The sequence below is a fragment of the Rhinichthys klamathensis genome, unplaced genomic scaffold (assembly GCF_029890125.1).
Source record: "Rhinichthys klamathensis goyatoka isolate OS25496 unplaced genomic scaffold, OSU_Roscu_1.1 h1tg000310l_1, whole genome shotgun sequence".
Taxonomy (NCBI): domain Eukaryota; kingdom Metazoa; phylum Chordata; class Actinopteri; order Cypriniformes; family Leuciscidae; genus Rhinichthys; species Rhinichthys klamathensis.
Window position 1 is genome coordinate 912,413 of NW_026606828.1, and position 18,235 is coordinate 930,647.

General features: G+C 36.8%; 1 protein-coding gene across 2 annotated transcripts in view; it reads left to right on the top strand.

Moving 5' to 3' along the window:
* Positions 1-18,235, top strand: part of dock4 (dedicator of cytokinesis 4) — a 71,745-nt gene that overhangs the window by 32,029 nt on the left and 21,481 nt on the right. For both annotated transcript variants that reach the window (XM_056270949.1, XM_056270950.1), the window contains 10 exons: positions 2,373-2,498; positions 3,400-3,524; positions 3,852-4,014; positions 4,150-4,256; positions 6,655-6,811; positions 9,004-9,101; positions 9,200-9,283; positions 10,265-10,365; positions 14,466-14,547; positions 16,164-16,334. In XM_056270949.1, the coding sequence (XP_056126924.1) occupies positions 2,373-2,498; positions 3,400-3,524; positions 3,852-4,014; positions 4,150-4,256; positions 6,655-6,811; positions 9,004-9,101; positions 9,200-9,283; positions 10,265-10,365; positions 14,466-14,547; positions 16,164-16,334 (1,214 nt within the window). The remainder of the gene's footprint in view (positions 1-2,372; positions 2,499-3,399; positions 3,525-3,851; positions 4,015-4,149; positions 4,257-6,654; positions 6,812-9,003; positions 9,102-9,199; positions 9,284-10,264; positions 10,366-14,465; positions 14,548-16,163; positions 16,335-18,235) is intronic.

Sequence of the window (18,235 nt, forward strand, 5' to 3'; positions counted from 1 at the left end):
TCACACACAAATCGGCTATCAGTGTGAACTAGAACGCCATATTGATCGCGTGCACAGAGAGCAGTTGACCTTTTTCATTGTCTGTCATTGTTGTCCCTTAAGGATGTTTCCTCACTAATCGCTTGTATAAAAGCCAAATTACTGCTATTGATTTTATTGCTGGGTTAAAAGACTAACATGACAACAATGTTCGTTTTAGGTATAAAAAGGCAAACAGATGAAAGTGCATTGTGTTGTGTTGTTGATGCCATGTTTTGTGGAGGTGGTGGAGTAGTAGTTATGCAATCTTGGTGTGCATCATCTTGCAAGTGGTTTCAAAATGAATGGACTGCTGGTGATTTCACTCGTGTGGGCAGCTTACTCTGAATACATTACGAAACCATAATGAAGCCATGATGCTTCCAGAGCTTATAAACCCATCAAACATAATCTATGCAACCCCAAACCTTAAAAATTACCCAGAATGCACTTGTAATGTCTGTTGTTTGTGTAGTATGAGACTGTTTTCTTGCGGAATGGAAAAGTCAAGGACCCTGAGGATGCAGGAAGAAGAGGGCCAGATAAAAAAAAAAAACAAAAAAAAAACTGAGATAGTCAAAAAAGCTGATCTAGCAGGAAGGAGATTATGCAGTTTCTCTCATGTCAATCTAAACCGCAGGCTGTGTCCCTCAGCAGATGTACAGCAGGGTTACACTTGAGATGAAAGTCATTCAGACAAATGAAGGAATGGGAATGGGCGAAATTTCCATCTGTAAGAACTCAACATCTAGCTTGGCTTTGTGCTTAAATTACTCAGAAGAAGAAGGAAAAAAAAAAACTGTTTCTTCAAAGAGACTTGGGACTTTAAAGTGTAAATCTAGTGCATGGATGTCAGAATCATTGGCTTTCATCAGTAGTATAAATGAGGGAGGCAGAGAAATGCGTGTTATTAAGTGTGTTGGAACACAATAAGATCTTACTGATTCGATGGAGCCGTTATGGTAACAAGCACAAATGTTACAAATGGGGATTAAGACACCGGGTTACCCGTAACTCATTTAATCAAGAGGCAGTCGGGTCATTCCTGTTATGCCGGACCTTTTGAAGTCTGTAACTTTTAAAAAAAACTTTTTTTTTAATAACTGTTTAATTGTAACTTCAGATAAAACTTTTAGAGGGTGGATCATAACAGAGTGGAAATTAAACAAAACGAGGCTGTTGTTTAGAAGGATTGAGAGCTATTTTACGTGTGTCTGAAATTTTGATATTTTGATAAACTGCTCTGAAACACGGGTTGAGGATCCAAACGCTGCTTTTATTAGGCGTGGAAAGCACGGGCAAACGGGAAATTAGGCAGAACCAAAACACAGGAGACGAGAGAGCGCTCAGAAATGCAGTGTGACATACAAGACTTCGCAACAAGTGACTGAGTAAACAGGGCTTATATAGACAGCGTTAACAAGGGTAATGACACACAGGTGGAAGTAATCAAACAATAATGAGTCCAGACAATGGGTTATGGGAAGTGTAGTTCAAGGAGACTGGAGGAGTGCCCTCTAGTGGAAATCAAGGGCACTCCAGCTGCTGGATTTAACAGATGATGTCAGCAAACAGGGTGGAATGTTTCAAAGAGAGTCAAACCAACGAATACCACAAAACATTACAACATTCATCAAATTCATTGCTGATACTTACTGATGTGTGTGCTGTTGCTTTCCCAACAAAAAGTCACTTCCTGGTGGATGATGTAGTTAACTAGTTAAAGTGATTGTGTGAAAGTAACAGGGTGGAAGTGATATTGAAGACACAGGGAAAAAATATAGAAAAATGAAAAGTGCAGTGATGTTTATGCTCTGCGACCTTTTGCAGGTGAAATCTAGTCGTTTCAATAGGAATCCACGCAAACTGGAATTTTTTGAGAGGACGAAACATTTACCCATGCAGATTTTGCGACTGATTCAAGATTTTTCACATGAATTTGCCACGTTGACCAATAGATGGCTCCTTAGTTTGAAAGTGACTCCTGTGTGAGCGGTGCTTTATACATCGCTACACTACTGACAATAGACGATGTTTTTTTCTCCTAATGTAACCGTGCCTTAAAAAAACAGTATTCATTAGAAAATATTTTGTTGAGAGATTTGCGTTATATTTCATAATAAAATGCTGGTTTATAGGTAGTGAAACTATTTAGTTAGCTGTGGAGCTATTTAAAATTGACACAATAAAGTGCGATTGAATAATACACATTCTGTCAGGATTATGTTCTGATGTTCCAGACATGCTTTACTAACCAGGAAGTACAGCTGTTTCTGTTGGCAGACTCTCATGTTACAGTATTGTCAGATGTTACCGCAAAGGTTCATTAAAATGCGCTTGTGTTTATTTTGTAGGCCTTAATGTCTCTCTTCAGCTCCTACACGGGGATATGGAGCAGATTCGTAAGGATTACATGCGTCTTTTCACCCGCAACGTCTCCATTACGAAGAGGCTGGGTTTCTCTGATATCATCATTCCAGGTGGGATAATCACGTTTTGTTGTCATTATGCTGGCTTTTTTTTACATCACATTACCATTGAATTTACGTTTATACAAATTAAAGCTCTAGCTTTACGGTGTGTTTTGTCATTCAACGACATCATCATGGTAATGTGGCCGCTCGGTGGCATCTGTAGTAAAGGCTTAATCATGTCATTATGCAGTAAATTAATTGCTTTGCAGTGTGAATACAGGCTTTACAGGAGAAAAATACTATTTTTATTGAATTACCGTGAACTTTAAGATATAACAGTGTCATTTATACCATAATATAACAGGCACATCTACTAAAAATAGTGCAGTCTGAAAAATAATGTTGATGTTGTACAAAATCAGATTGATTTTACAGGATGTTCTTGTTTTGCTCGCTGTCACATAATGTACATACGTACACAACTAAAGGACAAAAGCAGTTGGAGTTATTTTTGGAAAAAAATTGTTTGTATTCTGTTATTTCTTTACATAATGCATTGGTTTGGCCACATTTTATTTGACATTTGCTTTCACACCCTCAGTTGGCGATGAAGCACCTTTGAGCCACGTGTGTTGACAGACTAATTAGAAATGTTTTGTGGTGTTTCTAACATCTCTGAGGAGCTGAAATGTATTGACTAAAAAGTGTGGGTTGTGATTGTACAGGATATACTGTATGTATAAAGGTATATGCCTTACATAAATGCATACAAAAATATTGTACTGAAATACATTGTGGACAAAGTGTTCATGGTCACTTTTCAATGTATCAGGACACAATAGAAAAAAAATCCAAATCCATTTTCAGCAACCTCTCCTGATAGGCTGATTTCAACTCCTGATAACCGCCTGAAAGTGCTGTGCTGGTAGAAACAGATTTACGAGATACTGTTATCTTCCTTCTGCAGGTGAAATAAGAAATGATCTGTATGTGACCATTGAGAGGGGTGAATTTGAGAAAGGTGGAAAAAGCGTGGCACGTAATGTGGAAGTCACCGTGTATCTGCTGGGAGGTGATGGGCAGCTCCTGAAGGTGAGAACCGTGTCATTTGTGTCCTGCATATAAATGAATAAATGTGTCTCTCTCACTTTTAGTTTTTAGATGTTTTATTTCAATCTTTTCATCAACTTTATTAACTTGAGTTCAACTTTTGACTCACATTTATTTTATTATGAAAGAATGAATGAATGAATTATTTAAAAGAGCATTTTTGGTTTTCAACTTTTTGCCCAAAATGTACAAAATCATCCGTCCATGATTACTTCAATAATATTATGCACTGTTGAAATGGTTCACAATATGACTAGAAATATTAAAAATGTTCGGGTCAGTTTCAAGTTCTCTATATCTCTGTCCCAGGGTCTGGTTTGTTGCGGTTCCGGGGAGCCAGGGGTAGATGAGCACCGCTCTTTTGTCCTGTATCACAGTAACAGCCCTCGCTGGGCCGAACAGATCAAACTGCCCATCCCTCTGGAGATGTTTCATGGCACACACTTGCGCTTCGAGCTCAGGCACTGCTCCAGTAAGACTGCGCTATGCTTCACATGCACTTCTTGAGCATTGATTTTACGTCTACTTGTTATTCCACCCTCTGAGATTTTAGATTTATCCATTACTGACTCATTTCACATAACCACTGTTTTCTCTGTTCATGCAGCAAAGGAAAAAGGTGAGAAGAAGCTTTTTGGCTTCTCTTTTGTCCCTCTGATGCAGGACAATGGGAGACCGCTGGCTGATGGGACGCATGAGCTCATTGTCCACAAGGTACTGTGTGTGTCTTTGTGAATCTTTCTCTAAGTATATGAATCTTATTATTATATATAAAATACATAAATTATTATCGTTATTTTTATTAACCGTGAAGTCATAATTTAATTAGCACATTTTAAATGAGCACATTTGAAAACAACAGAAATTGACCCTTAGTTCTGCACAATTCAGAAAAACAAAAAGGCTATTATTAATTTAATATGGTATAATTAGATATAATAATATAATATGCTGTAATATAATAATGCTTATCTAATAATGTATTAATTCAGATTTTATTAATTCAGACTCAAAATGATCTCTGAATCAATACATTTAGAAATGTTTATAAAATATTTAAGCAATATCGAAGTCAGGGGGTTCTGGGAAAATAAATATAAATAAAATTAAATGTATTAATATATGCAATCCAAATTATTAAAATATTAAAATAAATAATATAATGGATACAATTAAATTTACAGAATTTGCCATTACCGATTTGTCCTGAGGTTTATAAATTATACTGTACACTAATGGTGGGTAGAAAAAAGGATGCAGATATATAAATATATGTAAATATTTTCCAGATAATATTCTACGCATTAGCATTAACACACATTAGCATTACACATTAAATGAGTAGTTCACTTTAAAAAAAACTTTTGCTGATAATTTACTCACCCCCATGTCATCCAAGATGTCCATGTCTTTCTTTCTTCAGTCGAAAAGAAATTAAGGTTTTTGATGAAAACATTCCAGGATTTTTCTCCATATAATGCACTTTACTGGGCACCAAACTGTCCAAGGTCCAAAAGACAGTTTCAGTGCAAACTGTTCAAACGGCTTTAAACGATTCCAGACGATGAATAAGGGTCTTATCAAGCGAAACGATCGGTCGTTTAAAAAATAAATAACAAAGTTTAAGTTTTATAAGCTCAAATGCCCGCCTTGCTCTGTTCTGTGATGCACGTTTGTGACTCTCCTGTTCGAACTCGTTCATCAAAATGAACAAATCTTTTTTCGAGTCATTTGATTCATTTAACGACCGAAATGAACGAATTGACTCGGAAAAGGATTTGTTCATTTTGATGAACGAGTTCGAACAGGAGAGTTACACAGAACAGAGCAAGGTGAGCATGTGAGCTTATAAAACTTAAACTTTTTTTTTTTTTTTTTAAATGAGCGATCGTTTCGCTTGATAAGACCCTTATTCATCGTCTGGTGTCATTTAAAACCATTTGAACAGTTTGCAGTTTGCACTGAAACTGTCATTTGGACCTTGAACCGTTTGGTGCCCAGTAAAGTGCATTATATGGAGAAAAATCCTGGAATGTTTTCATCAAAAACCTTAATTTCTTTTCGACTGAAGAAAGAAAGACATGGACATCTTGGATGACATGGGGGTGAGTAAATTATCAGCAAAAGTTTTTTTTTAAAGTGAACTACTCCTTTAACATTACATGTAAATGGTTAGGAAAGGAGTACCTCGCAAAATGAACATCATATTTAGGGGGTCCGTGGCATCAAAAAGTATGCTTTTGAATGTTTGTGAGATCAAAATCCCAGCAACACAACCAAAAATGAATTGTTCTGGCACCATTGCCCTTCTTAAACCCTCTGGTCCTGCTCTTGTGGCAGTCAAAAATGACAGATTTTGTATTTTAATTAAATAAATGTACTATCATATTTTTGTTTCGATAATATTTGTTATTTAATATTTTGTATTTTTAGGGGATATTATTATGATCCATTTGTTACCTGTTAACCACTTTTTGAGCATAGACCTGAAAATGACATTTCCAACTTAAACTGTTGTAAATATTGAATGTTTTGGAGTACAGACTTAAGTTTGGTCTGTTTTTAGCTGAAGTAAAAAAAGTTTAGTTTTTTTAAAGGGGAAAAAAAAGTTATAGAAGTTTGTTTATTATTATGAAAAATGCATAAAAATACTATTTTTAAATTTGATATGAAATGTATTTTTTGCAAAACGTCAAATTCAAAGCCATAAATCTAAACAAGTTGTGTTCCAAATTTGTGGTTGATATTTAAAAAAAAAAAAAGAGCTTTCAGTAAGATTTTCTTTCCACTAAATGAAATTCACTTCCCATTCGTTTCCAATGCAGTCATTTTTGACCACGAACAGTACAAGTGTGACTTTTTTTTTTCAGGACCATTTAACCTTTTCGAATCATGTCCATGATTTTTTTTGTGTGTGTTCACACAGCAAGTGACAAAACCTTTACCAAGTTTCGTACCATTCTGATGAAGTAAAAATTTCAAAAAAATCAAAACGAAAACTTTTTCGTTCAAAATTGAGCGAACAGAGGGTTAATACAAAATCACCCTGATGGTCTCACTGTGTGTGTATGTTATTAACATCTCATGCCTTTGAGCTTCTCTCTCATAACAGTGTGAAGAGACAGCTGATCTTCAGGATCCTGCTCGGTACCTCAAACTGCCGTTTTCCAAAGCCAGCCTCCAGCCGGCCAACAACCAGACAACAAAGAACAGCAAAGAGTCCTTCTGGATCCAGTCGTCTCTCTGCTCCACTAAACTCACTCAGAATGGTGAGACAAAAGTTCCTCCTCACAGTATGCCATAAAACCTCATTTTTGAAATGATGTTATTTGGATTTAAAATTTGCGATTAAGTTAAATCGTCTGTTGTAATAGAAATGAACATCTCGGTCAACCGTTCCACATGATCTCAAATCTATCCCATCCAGGCTGTTGGAAAGCGGTGATTTCAGAAATACCTCTTGTCTTTGTGCCATATGGCCCCGTCTCTGCATCACGACCTTGATATTGTGATATATTGATCTGAGCCCTTCAGCAGGTGAATGTCATGGTAACAGTGGCAGAAAACCGAGAGGTCTGCGTTTGGAGCAGAGATCACAGCGGGCTGAGCCCACACCTGCCTCTGTTGACCTTGGAAGTTCGCCCAGTGTCTCTGCGGCTCTGCCGTGCCTTCGCCCAACTGCACACTTATTAACTGCCATCTGGCTGTTATTTAACGAAGGCACTGATCCCAAGTTAGATTCAGTTTATATTGCATCTATACTCAGCTAAACTTTAAAAAGCCTGAAGCTTGAGACTGATTATATTCATCTTGACCTTTGAGCTATAATGAACTATAGACAAAACCATTTGCATAAGTATTAAGTTGGGTTACACTTTATTAGTTACATTGTACTTACGCAAATAAGTACTGAGTAATATTAATTTACTAAAAGTACTTACTATAGAGTTACGGTTAGGGTTTGGTTTAGGGTTAGTTACTTGTAATTATGCATAATTTACTGTTATTACTTTAGTAAGTACATGTAGTAATGTGTAATACGTCACCTTAAAATTAACCTTAAAGGTGCTGTATGTAACTTTTTCACTCTACTAAAGCATAAAAATACCATAATATGTTTACATATATTGAATAAACTACATAAACAAGTTCACATACCCGTTTCTTTGAAAAACACTTCTACAGCAGGTTATTTTACTTAGAAATGTGCGTTTCCAGGCTGGAATGTTTGTTATTGTTTTGGTCTGAGATACTGCACGTTGCCAATTTTCATTGTCCATTGCGCTCGTTCCTGTTGCGTGTGCTCAATCTGGCAACCCGTGTGAGCGTCGTCCAGTCTGAGGAGGAGGTGGCGGGAGAAACGACGATCTCCGATATTTTGAATTCGACTGCAGTACCTATTTCGACCACTAGTTGTCATTCTTACATACTGCCCCTTTAAATGTTACCTTAAGGTGAATCATGTCTTTATTTCTTTGTTATTCCTGCATTGTCCCATCACATGTAAATGTTTGAAAGGCACCTTTAAAGGTTCATAGATCATTTGTCCAGTTGATTTGCCAGCGGTTGACGGTTGATTCACCTTAGATTGATTCGGCAATGATTGATTTACTACCAGCTGATTCAGGTTGAATCACCAATTGTTGATATGACAACGGTTGATTCACCTACAGTTGATTTGCGAATTGTTGATTTGTGTACCGGTTGATTCACCAGCAGTTAACACCAATGATGATGGTTGACTTGCCAGTGCTTGATTCACCAATGGTTGATATGACAACTGTTGATTCACCTACAGTTGATTCACCAATGGTTGATTCAGTAATGATTGATTCACTAGCAGTTGATTCGCCAATGGTTGATTTGGTACTGGTTGATTCAGCAGCTGTTGATTCACCAACAGTTGATTCGGTACTGGTTGATTCAGTGATTGATTCATCAATGATTGATTTAGATTCGTCAATGATTCACCACTGGCGAATAAACTGTGTTTTCATATCAGAAGTTGGCGAATGAACCTCTAAAAAATGAACAATTGTCAAATCAGCTGTCTGCAAATCAATTTTCAACATATTAACTAGTGATTAATTCATCAATGATTGATTTGGATTTGTCAATGGTTTATTCACCCAACAGTTGATTTGTCAATGATTAATAATGTTAATATTAATACTGGTTAATATGTTGAGATTTGATTTGCCTATTGTTAATTCTTTAGTTGTTGATTTGTCTACTGCTGATATGAAAACAGGTTATTCGCCAGTTTTTAATTAAATAGTTGGTAATTCACTAGTGGTTGATTTGGCAACATTTGATCTGCACTGGGATTTAATGGACCCATCAGTGGTTGTTTCATTAAAGGTTGATGCACTAACAGGTGATTTGACAATTGTTGACCCAATTTAAATGGTTTACCTTCAAAACTGTTGTGTTGTTGAACATTTTCTTGTGTTGTTTTCAGGTGACATGTTGGACCTGCTGAAATGGAGAATCCATCTGGACAGAATCCTTGACTGCCTCTCCAAACTCAAGGACATTGACGGCACTGAAATTGTTAAGGTATAAACCACATACAGCAACTTGCTTTTACCACTGAAACTGCAGAAATAGCATAGAATATTTTTTTTTGACTGTAACATTTGATTCTCTCTGTACAGTTTTTACAGGACACTCTGGACACCTTGTTTGGGATTTTAGACGAGAGTCCCCAGCGGTATGGACTAAAGGTGTTTGACTGCCTGGTGAGTGATGTTTTGTTCAAATATGTGAATGTATAAAATGTAGACAATGCATTGCTCTCAAGTTTCTAGTTTCCACAGATACTCTACATATTTTGACTGCAAACTCATACAAACTCATCCATCTCCTCCGCAAGGAGACAGTTTCTTGCTGTTAATGAGTACAAGATGCTTTCCTCATCTCTCCTCGACTGTGTTACCACGGTTACATGCCAAATATGGCAACTCATAAAAATCCATCTTAGACTTCTCTTGCTATAATCCAACTCCTGTCCTCATATCCTCTTTATTTCAGGCAGAACAAAGTACTTCTAGATCAGAAAGCACATTTTAAATAAACTCCGCATGATTGAGCGTTCTCTTAGGCTGCGTGGGAAGTGTTTTATACAATAACTTTACTTTTTATTTGGCTCTCTGGAATACTTGATTCTGATTGGTCAATTGCTCCATTTTGCAGGCCATTATAAAAAATGATCATTGTCTAGGGCAATTGATTTCCTACAAAGCTGTGCTAGTTTCAAGTCTCATAATTCCACAGCCACCTCCTTTTCACGTAATAAAATAATTTAAACTGAAACCAATATTTAATATCATTCATTTGGTATTATACACCAGATACTGTGTGTTAACCGTTGATTCACCAGTGTTTAATATGTTGATGTTTGATGCACAGAGAGTTTATTAAAAAATGGTTAATTCTTAGTGGTTAATTCATCAACTGCTGATATAAAATGGTTGATTCGCCAGTGTTTGATCTGACAATGGATTTAATGGATCTGCCAAACGATTGATTCACCAATGGTTGTTTCACCAAAGATGTGTGATTCGGAAACTGATTCTGCAGTTGTTTATTCTGCTGATCAGTATTGGAAAATAAACTCTAATAGGAATCCAAAGGGACTTAATTAGCATAAATTATATTAATATTTTTGCTAAAGTTAGCTTACGACCTTACTGGGATGATGATTTTTCTTTTCTCCTCAGGTGCATGTTATAAATCTGCTGCAGGACAGCAAATTCCAGCTCTTCAAGCCCGTAATGGACAACTACATCGAGAACCACTTCGCTGGGGCCCTATCCTACAGGTAAACATTAGGGGCGGGGGGAAAAACGATGAAAAAAACGTATGGTATGTCCGATTTTTCGTTCCACTGCGCTTTTTTGCATTGTTTTTCTATGTAAACGCGCTTGACGGACGTCTTTGACCGCTGTGTTCACGTCTGTTGCAGCGTCTCGCACAGAAAATGCAGCGCACGTTTTTAAGATGCCAGTCTAGTCAACTTTTAAAACGTGTATTTCGAGACACGTGCTCTAGGTATTCGCCTTTGCAAAAGTGCTTGTACAATGAAAAATGTAATGGTAAGAAAAAAAGGAAACAAAACTTTGGAAAACGTTCACAGCTCAAGCCCTCTGAATGAAAGCACTATTTGTTTTATTGCTCGTAATCTGTTTCTTTGGTCTATTTGTATTTTTAAGCTATTAAGTTAGTTGTTGGCATTGTTTCTAATTTATTTTAAATTTAAGCAGTACTTTTATAATTATATATATTTTAAAATAATTAAATATTTAAAGTATTTTAACAGAAATCAATACCCAGGACATCAAGAGCCAAAAATCATAAAATGCTAAATGCATAAAACATTACTTGCATACTTAAACACACAAGAAATTGCAATACATATCAAACCGGCAGCTGAATATCATGTAATATCGAATCAATTAATTAAGGTCGAATTAAGGACTATGACAATTCCCAGCCCTAGTAAACAGGCTACACAACAAGTCAAAATGATGCATTGGAGAATTGTATGAGTTTTGAAACACTCAGAAATACTGGAGCTCCTGTGGTGTTCAGCTGAAATAGCGAGTCATGCTTTTGAAAGAGTTGCGTTTGGTAATGTAGATAGATGAAAGGAGCACAAAGCACGGCGCAGTCTTGCTTTCATCTGTCATAACCGGTTTCATTTTACTGACAATGCAGTTTTTGTCCTGTATGTGTGGTCAGGAAGATGATGTGTGTTTGTGCTGATGGCAAATATTAAGGGGTTTTCAGATTGCATGTGTAACCCAAAAGGTTGACGCATTTGAGTGTTGTCTTTTCCTCCTAATATTTGAGTTTTTCCCACCTCTGCTCTCTCTTTTTCTTCCTCAACACACACACAAACACACCTTCTCCTTTCTGTCTCTCCCTCTTTCCCCCTCATGTTTTACCTGTCTTCTCTCTCTCTGTGTGTGCGGTGTGTTCTGGCCGTGCTGTCTGTCAGTAATGAGGTTGTGTGTTGTGGTTGTGTGTGTGGGCAGTGATGTGGTCTCTCTTCTGTAACGCACTGAAGTGTGGAGCATCAGTGTCAGAGCTGAGGTGGATGTGGGCGGCTTGCAAAATACTCACTCTCGCACTGTTTCCGTCACCCAGTTCCCATAACGCTGTGCCGTGTTTCTGTCCCGTGTCCCGTGTCCTGTGTAATGCGGTTTCTTCTTTTTTACATTTTTTTTTTCATTTTGCATAGTGTGTGTAAAGTGTATATTTACATTTCCTATGATTTTGTGATGCTTACATTCAAACATTTATTTTAGTTTATTTATTTTGCATTGTATGCATTAAGTATATATTTACATTTCGTACAATTTTGTGATGCCTAAATTCATACTATTTTGCTTTGTGTGTTAAGTATTTGTTTACATTTCTTATATCTATGTTTTATTTATTTATTTATTTTTACTTTGCAGTGCACATTAAGTGTTTACAATTTTATTTTATTTTTCATTGTGTGCGTTAGGCCTATGTTTACATAGTATTATATTCTACTATTATATTTAAAAAGGAAAATCCCACTTGATATGTTTCCAATAGATTTCACAGTGTTTGTTTTTTTCACAGCCTATTTTCAGTTTAATGTATGTGCTTTGTAACCACACTCACACACACATACATGTTCACACTGCGCTGTGTTTCCCAGCATGCTCAAAGACACTCTAAGGTTAATCTGCAGTCAGGATGGATGATGTGGTGATGAGGGTCTGTTTGTCTCAGGGTAGTGAAAAACAGAGTCGCTGGGTTCAAACAGAGTGTCAATAATCCTGAAGTATCTAAAGTAAATGTAGCTGATGCTGCCAGGGCATTTACTGCTGTTATCGCTAGAGAATAAACAGTTGAGTCACATTATAGTATTTAAATTTGCAACGCTAAGTAGTGTGAAATAAGAGGTCCGTATTACATTAGTCATTTATGGCACAATCTAGGTGTAGAAATTTGCTCATGAATTGAATCGGATCTAACAGAACAGATTTGAATCGATGTAACTGAACAGACTGAACTGAACTGAGCTAAATCGAACCGGATTGATCCTATCTGAACAAAGCTGAATTAAAAAAAGCAAACAAACAAAACTGAACCGATTTATATCACATTGAATCTGACTGACCAAAACAGAACACAACTGAATCGAATCTAACTGAACGGATTTTTTAATTGACAACTGGCTGAACTGAAAAGGAATGAGTTTAACTGAACTGAACCAAGCTGAGATGAATCAAGCAAAACTAAACTGAATCGAATCTATCTGAAGAAAGCTGAATTGAATTGAACCGTTTCCAATCAAATTGAATCTGATCGAACTGAACTGAACTGAAGGCTGTGTAGTCAGATCTTGGTGAATATAAATAGGATAAATAATATATAAAGATTATTCTTGAGACTATATGATAAGACTATTTTTAAGGCAGTTGATTTTATCACAATCACAAGTTTTACAGTGTGTTTAATTAAGATCTAATTGGACTGCAAGTAAAATCTTTAGGGGGAATGAAAGCTAGTATTACACTGTGGCTGACAATAATTTCAATCCCATGCTGGGAATGTTACAAATTTTCTCCTTATGGCCAAATTACTCTCGTGGGCTTCCAAAATCAACAAGAGGCTCATAAAGACCCAGTTTTCCTCCAACTATCCCCCCCCCCCCCCCCCCCATTTGTAATTAATCACAACGTCCTTGAAGCAACATAGCCAAATAAACAAGTTTAACCAAAAGTAAAATTTCCTCACTGTTATTTCCTCAAGTATTTTTTCCAGGTTTTCCAAGATTTTGACCCACTGTAGACGCCGTCCACAGACTGTGAATAAATGTACACCTTTACACACACTCTCCTTCTCACACAGGTCTTGATGGATTGGACCCGAAGGACGTTTTAAACCATTGTAATGGGTTCTGACTGGCAACAGAGACCATTAAACCGGAGTTTATTTACAAAGTTTCATGGCAGCTGTATTAAGTATTCATGAAGACCTGTGCTCTCTAACTCCACTGATTCATTGTTACCATCACTTGAAACATCTCAGACGTTTCATCGCTTGAGTGTTTAAGACTTCTCATGGGATACGCTGGACCGTTAAGAACCTTTATTGAACTTGGAACAGCATTCAACCTGTCAGAGCCCTCTGATTCTGTCGGTTCCTAAACTTTACAAAACCTGTTAGGTGCATGAGCAAACTTTAAGATATGCGTCAGATTTACTTCATACCCGATGAGGAGTCTTGGAATAACATCTAGCAGTCAGATTTAAGGAATACTTTAATTTTGTAATCTTATCAAGGTTATGATTGTTGATGGAAAAATATTTATAATATTATGAAGACAAAAACTAGCAGTGAAATATTTTTTTTTGTCAAAAACTAAAAACTATATTAACAATTGAGCAGCAAATCAGTATAGGATCATGTTGTAGAAACAGTTATTTTAAATTGTAATGATTTTTTAAAATATTACTGTTTTTAATGTATTTTTAGTCAAATAAATTCAGCCTTGTGAGCAGAAGAGACATCTTGAAAAAAAAAAAAAAACTTTTGAATGGTAGTTTAAACTTGTTTATTCGCCATTAAAACTAAACTGAAATTAAAAGCTAAAATATAACTAAATAAAAACTTGTGAAAAAAAAATAAAAAATCAAGGATGTAAAGGTACCGAACAGTCTAAATGAGCGTGCAAACATTTTTCTTTTCCCTGCAGATGTCATTTTAGAGGCTCCGTAAAATCTTGAGCACTGCCTATGAATAATTTGTGATATTATGCATGTTCCCTGCAGGACAAACAGAAAAGTACAACATTCATACATAAACGGCAAGTTTTAACAAACATCTTTTTATTTTTTTTTGCTCCTGATGTCTGATATTCCCGGCTTGTGCTTGCAGGGATCTGATCCGTGTGTTGAAGTGGTATGTGGATCGTATCATTGATGCCGAGCACCAGGAACAGATCCAGCAGGTTTTGAAGGTGAGAACGCTAACATGCGCTTCATTCAGGATGTATGTCACAGTATAGTATGTATGCAAATCTATGAGGAAACATATGCACCCTCTCTCTCTCTCTCTCTCTCTCTCTCTCTCTCTCTCTCTCTCTCTCTCTCTCTCTCTCTCTCTGTCTGTCTATCATGATAAACCCTCAGCCCCTGCTGGTTCTCTGTCCTGATCATCTAAGCTTTCTCCCCAGCAGCTACGAATACCCTTGATTCATCTGTTCTACCTCTCCAGCCTCTCTCACCCACAGGAACTTATTTTCTTACCCATCATGCAATTAAGCTACAAACATTCAGTCTTTTCTTTCTTCATTCGCCCGTTCTGCTACCACCAGGCACATTCTCCAAATGCATCACACACTCGTTTACACCCTTCAAAGGTGTTGTTTGAAAGCAATTCCCACTTTCTTACCTTGAACCCTTCAAACCTCTTTGGGTACAATGCGTTCTATTCATCATGTGGTATTTCTGCTCTTTCTGAATGAAATGTTTAAAAACAGAAAATGCTCTTCACACTATGTTTACAGTTTTTTTTTTTTTTTTAAGTAATAAAGAAACAGATAATGCATTCCAATATGTTCAGTATATTAAATTATATATATATTAAATTAACCCTGTAAAGCCTTCTCCACCATATTTGATATGCTCATTTCTAAAGGCTCTAAATGATCAACATGATCAAAAAATGGTTTCTGCACAATCTACTACATGCTTTCTGTCGTCTGATTGATAGGTTTTTTTTAGAAGCTAAAAGGTCTTTTAGTATTTTGTAATTTTAAAAACGTCCACCTTCAGGTTGAGGTTCACTTGTCTTATTAATGTGAAATCGTTACAGATTTCTAAAAATTAACGTATAAGAATAACTTTTATAATGTTAGTCATATTTCAAGATGAACTCGTATTGGACTGAAGCAAAAACCATGTTAAAATGCGAGTATCAAATATGATCCATCAGGCTTTTGAGGAACATTTATTTGTTCATCTCTCAATCATCATCATTATATTAAATTGCACTATATATTTTGCCCTCACAAAAAGAATCTCCAGAGCTTTGATCATACAAATAAGCATTTAAATATCACTTACTAAGACTTATTAGTGACATCTGATATTTATATACCGGTACTGTATGCATTTAATGTAAGTAGGCTTTTATACTGCTATAAAAATCTAATTGATTTACATTACAAGCTTTTTTTGACCATATAAATATCAGCATCTGCACCAAATTGCATATTTCTGCTCAGTTCGGGCCTCTGAATAAAACTGAGGTGTTTTTTTTTCTTCTCTAGTGTGAGCTTCATATTCTCACTATATCATACTATATAGTCATAAAAGCCTTAATGTATCAAATATGATACTCAACATAAACATATGCAAAGTCTTTTCTTTAGATTTTGTTTATATTTTGTCTAAAGTTTCAATAAACTTCCATATAAAGAATAGATTTTACTGACTATTATTTCATATGTCAGGGTTTACAGGTTTAAGAAATCATTTTAAACATGTTTTGGATTTTTAGTTCGGATTTCTTTTTAATGTGATTTAAAATATTTATTTCAATAACAGTTGTTTGATGTCGTGTGGCCCACAGGCGTCAGAGTACTTGTTTAAGTACATTGTGCAGTCCCGGCGCCTGTACGCGGCGGCTACCGGAGGCCAGAACGAGGAGGAGTTCCGCTGCTCTGTTCATGAGCTCTTCAAATCCATCCACCTGTTCCTGTCTCACGAGAGTAAGGGTATCAGCCCCATCACACACACACAGGTGAGAGACACTCACACACAGACGCCTGTACGCCTGTACGCCTACACCGGGTTCAAGTTCACACACTTCTTATACAAAAAGTATGCACTTCACTGAGTGATGAGAAAGTATGTACTTGCTGTGTAGTAAGCTGGTATTCCAGCGCTTTTGAACATACTATACCATCATAAAATTGCATCTTTACAACCTAAAGTTGCTCAGTTTCAAGTCCAGTCCAGTTTCAAGATCCAGTTTCTTTTTTTTTTCTCAGCAAAGATCTGAACAATCACATTTTAGCAATTGGACCAACAGAAATCATTGTTTCTGGCAACTATTATTCCTGTTTCGCATGCTGCTTTAAAAATCGTTTGCTTTAAAACGATTTGTGGATTATAGTCTATTAATTGGTGACCTCTGACCTTAGAGAAAGAGGCTGTGGACAATGTTAGCTGAAACACCATCCAGACACCTTTGATCCAGATATATTTTCAGTGTATTTATGGTTTGGAATGCACTAATCTGGTCATCGCTTACCTGTAAACTGGACTTCATATGTAAGCAAATTGAATTATGATTATGATGATGATATAGGGTGTAACGAGTCAGATTACTCACGGTTCAGTTTTTATCACGATTTTAGGGGCTCTGTTTAGGTACGGTTTGGTATGTGCTATGTTCAGGGAAAAAAGGAATACTGTCAAATAAAAATAAATCCACAAGCAACAGCACAAATAAATACAATAGAGCAAATATACAAATAACATAAACAGTGCTTTTCAGGTACAGAAATTGAATTAAGTAATCAAATGTAAACATTCCATATTGTTTTCACTTGTCTTTTATTGTTTGATGAAAAACCGTCAGCAGGGATGTTAGGCTGGTGTCACTTTAAGACATAATGAATGCATGGATCCAGTGCACTGACACTGATACACATGCGTCGTCTTTCTCGACTGTTTACGTTCACTTAAGACATAACCTACTTTGTTTGCTAGGATACTTGCCAAAGCGGGCATGTTGACATCAATTTTGTGTGAATTTCTTCAGGTTCAAAACCCAGGTGATGACGGTGTACATGACTGGTCATATAAGTTTAGGGGAAGTCAGAATGCGTATCCATCGACAGGAACATACATTAGACTAACTCTGTCTGTCTGTTTTACAGGTTGTTATTTTCAACAGACCATATTATAGATGCGTGTGCGTCGTCCGATTTGAGATGAACCCGCTGAGATGAACACTGGGAAGACAGTTAGCAGGAAGTTAGAAGTGTTTATTGAGTACAGTACTTTTTTTCAGCCCCACCCACATTTGTTCTGCTAGCATAGCAGCGTTCAAAGCTCAGCCAGCCCATGGAGAGTTAATCCAGTCTTGATATACACAAACAGAGACGCATGCTGTGCGTGCTAAAAGCCTGCCACACACTGTCACGGCCCGCGAGCTTGGAGTCGGCAGAGCCATGTGTGTCCGTCGGGCAGAGAGACCCGCTCCCGTTCTTTTAGAGATTCGTTTCGTTCCGACGAGCGTTAACGGTGGCACAGTGGGGACGCGCGCACATTCGCACATTCACTCACACTGAACTCGCACACAAGTCTGTTCTTGTTATGGCAGCCCAGCAAGAGAGCAGATTTCAATTAACACAGCCAAGAAAACAAAGTGTCTTTGGACACCGCGGCATAATCCAAAGCACATGCAGGCGACTGGATCTGTGCCATATTCGTGTCACCACAATATTTGTGTGTGTGAATAAGTGCCTTTGCTTACATCTGTTGTTTGACGTCACCTACCGCACCAGAGGAACATTTTCCCAGTAAATCAATGCGCAAATGTGTTTGGAGGAAGATGATAGCGGTTGTACTACAGTGACACAAATGCACAAAATATACATTACACATATTATTGAAGTCGGCATGAAACAAGTT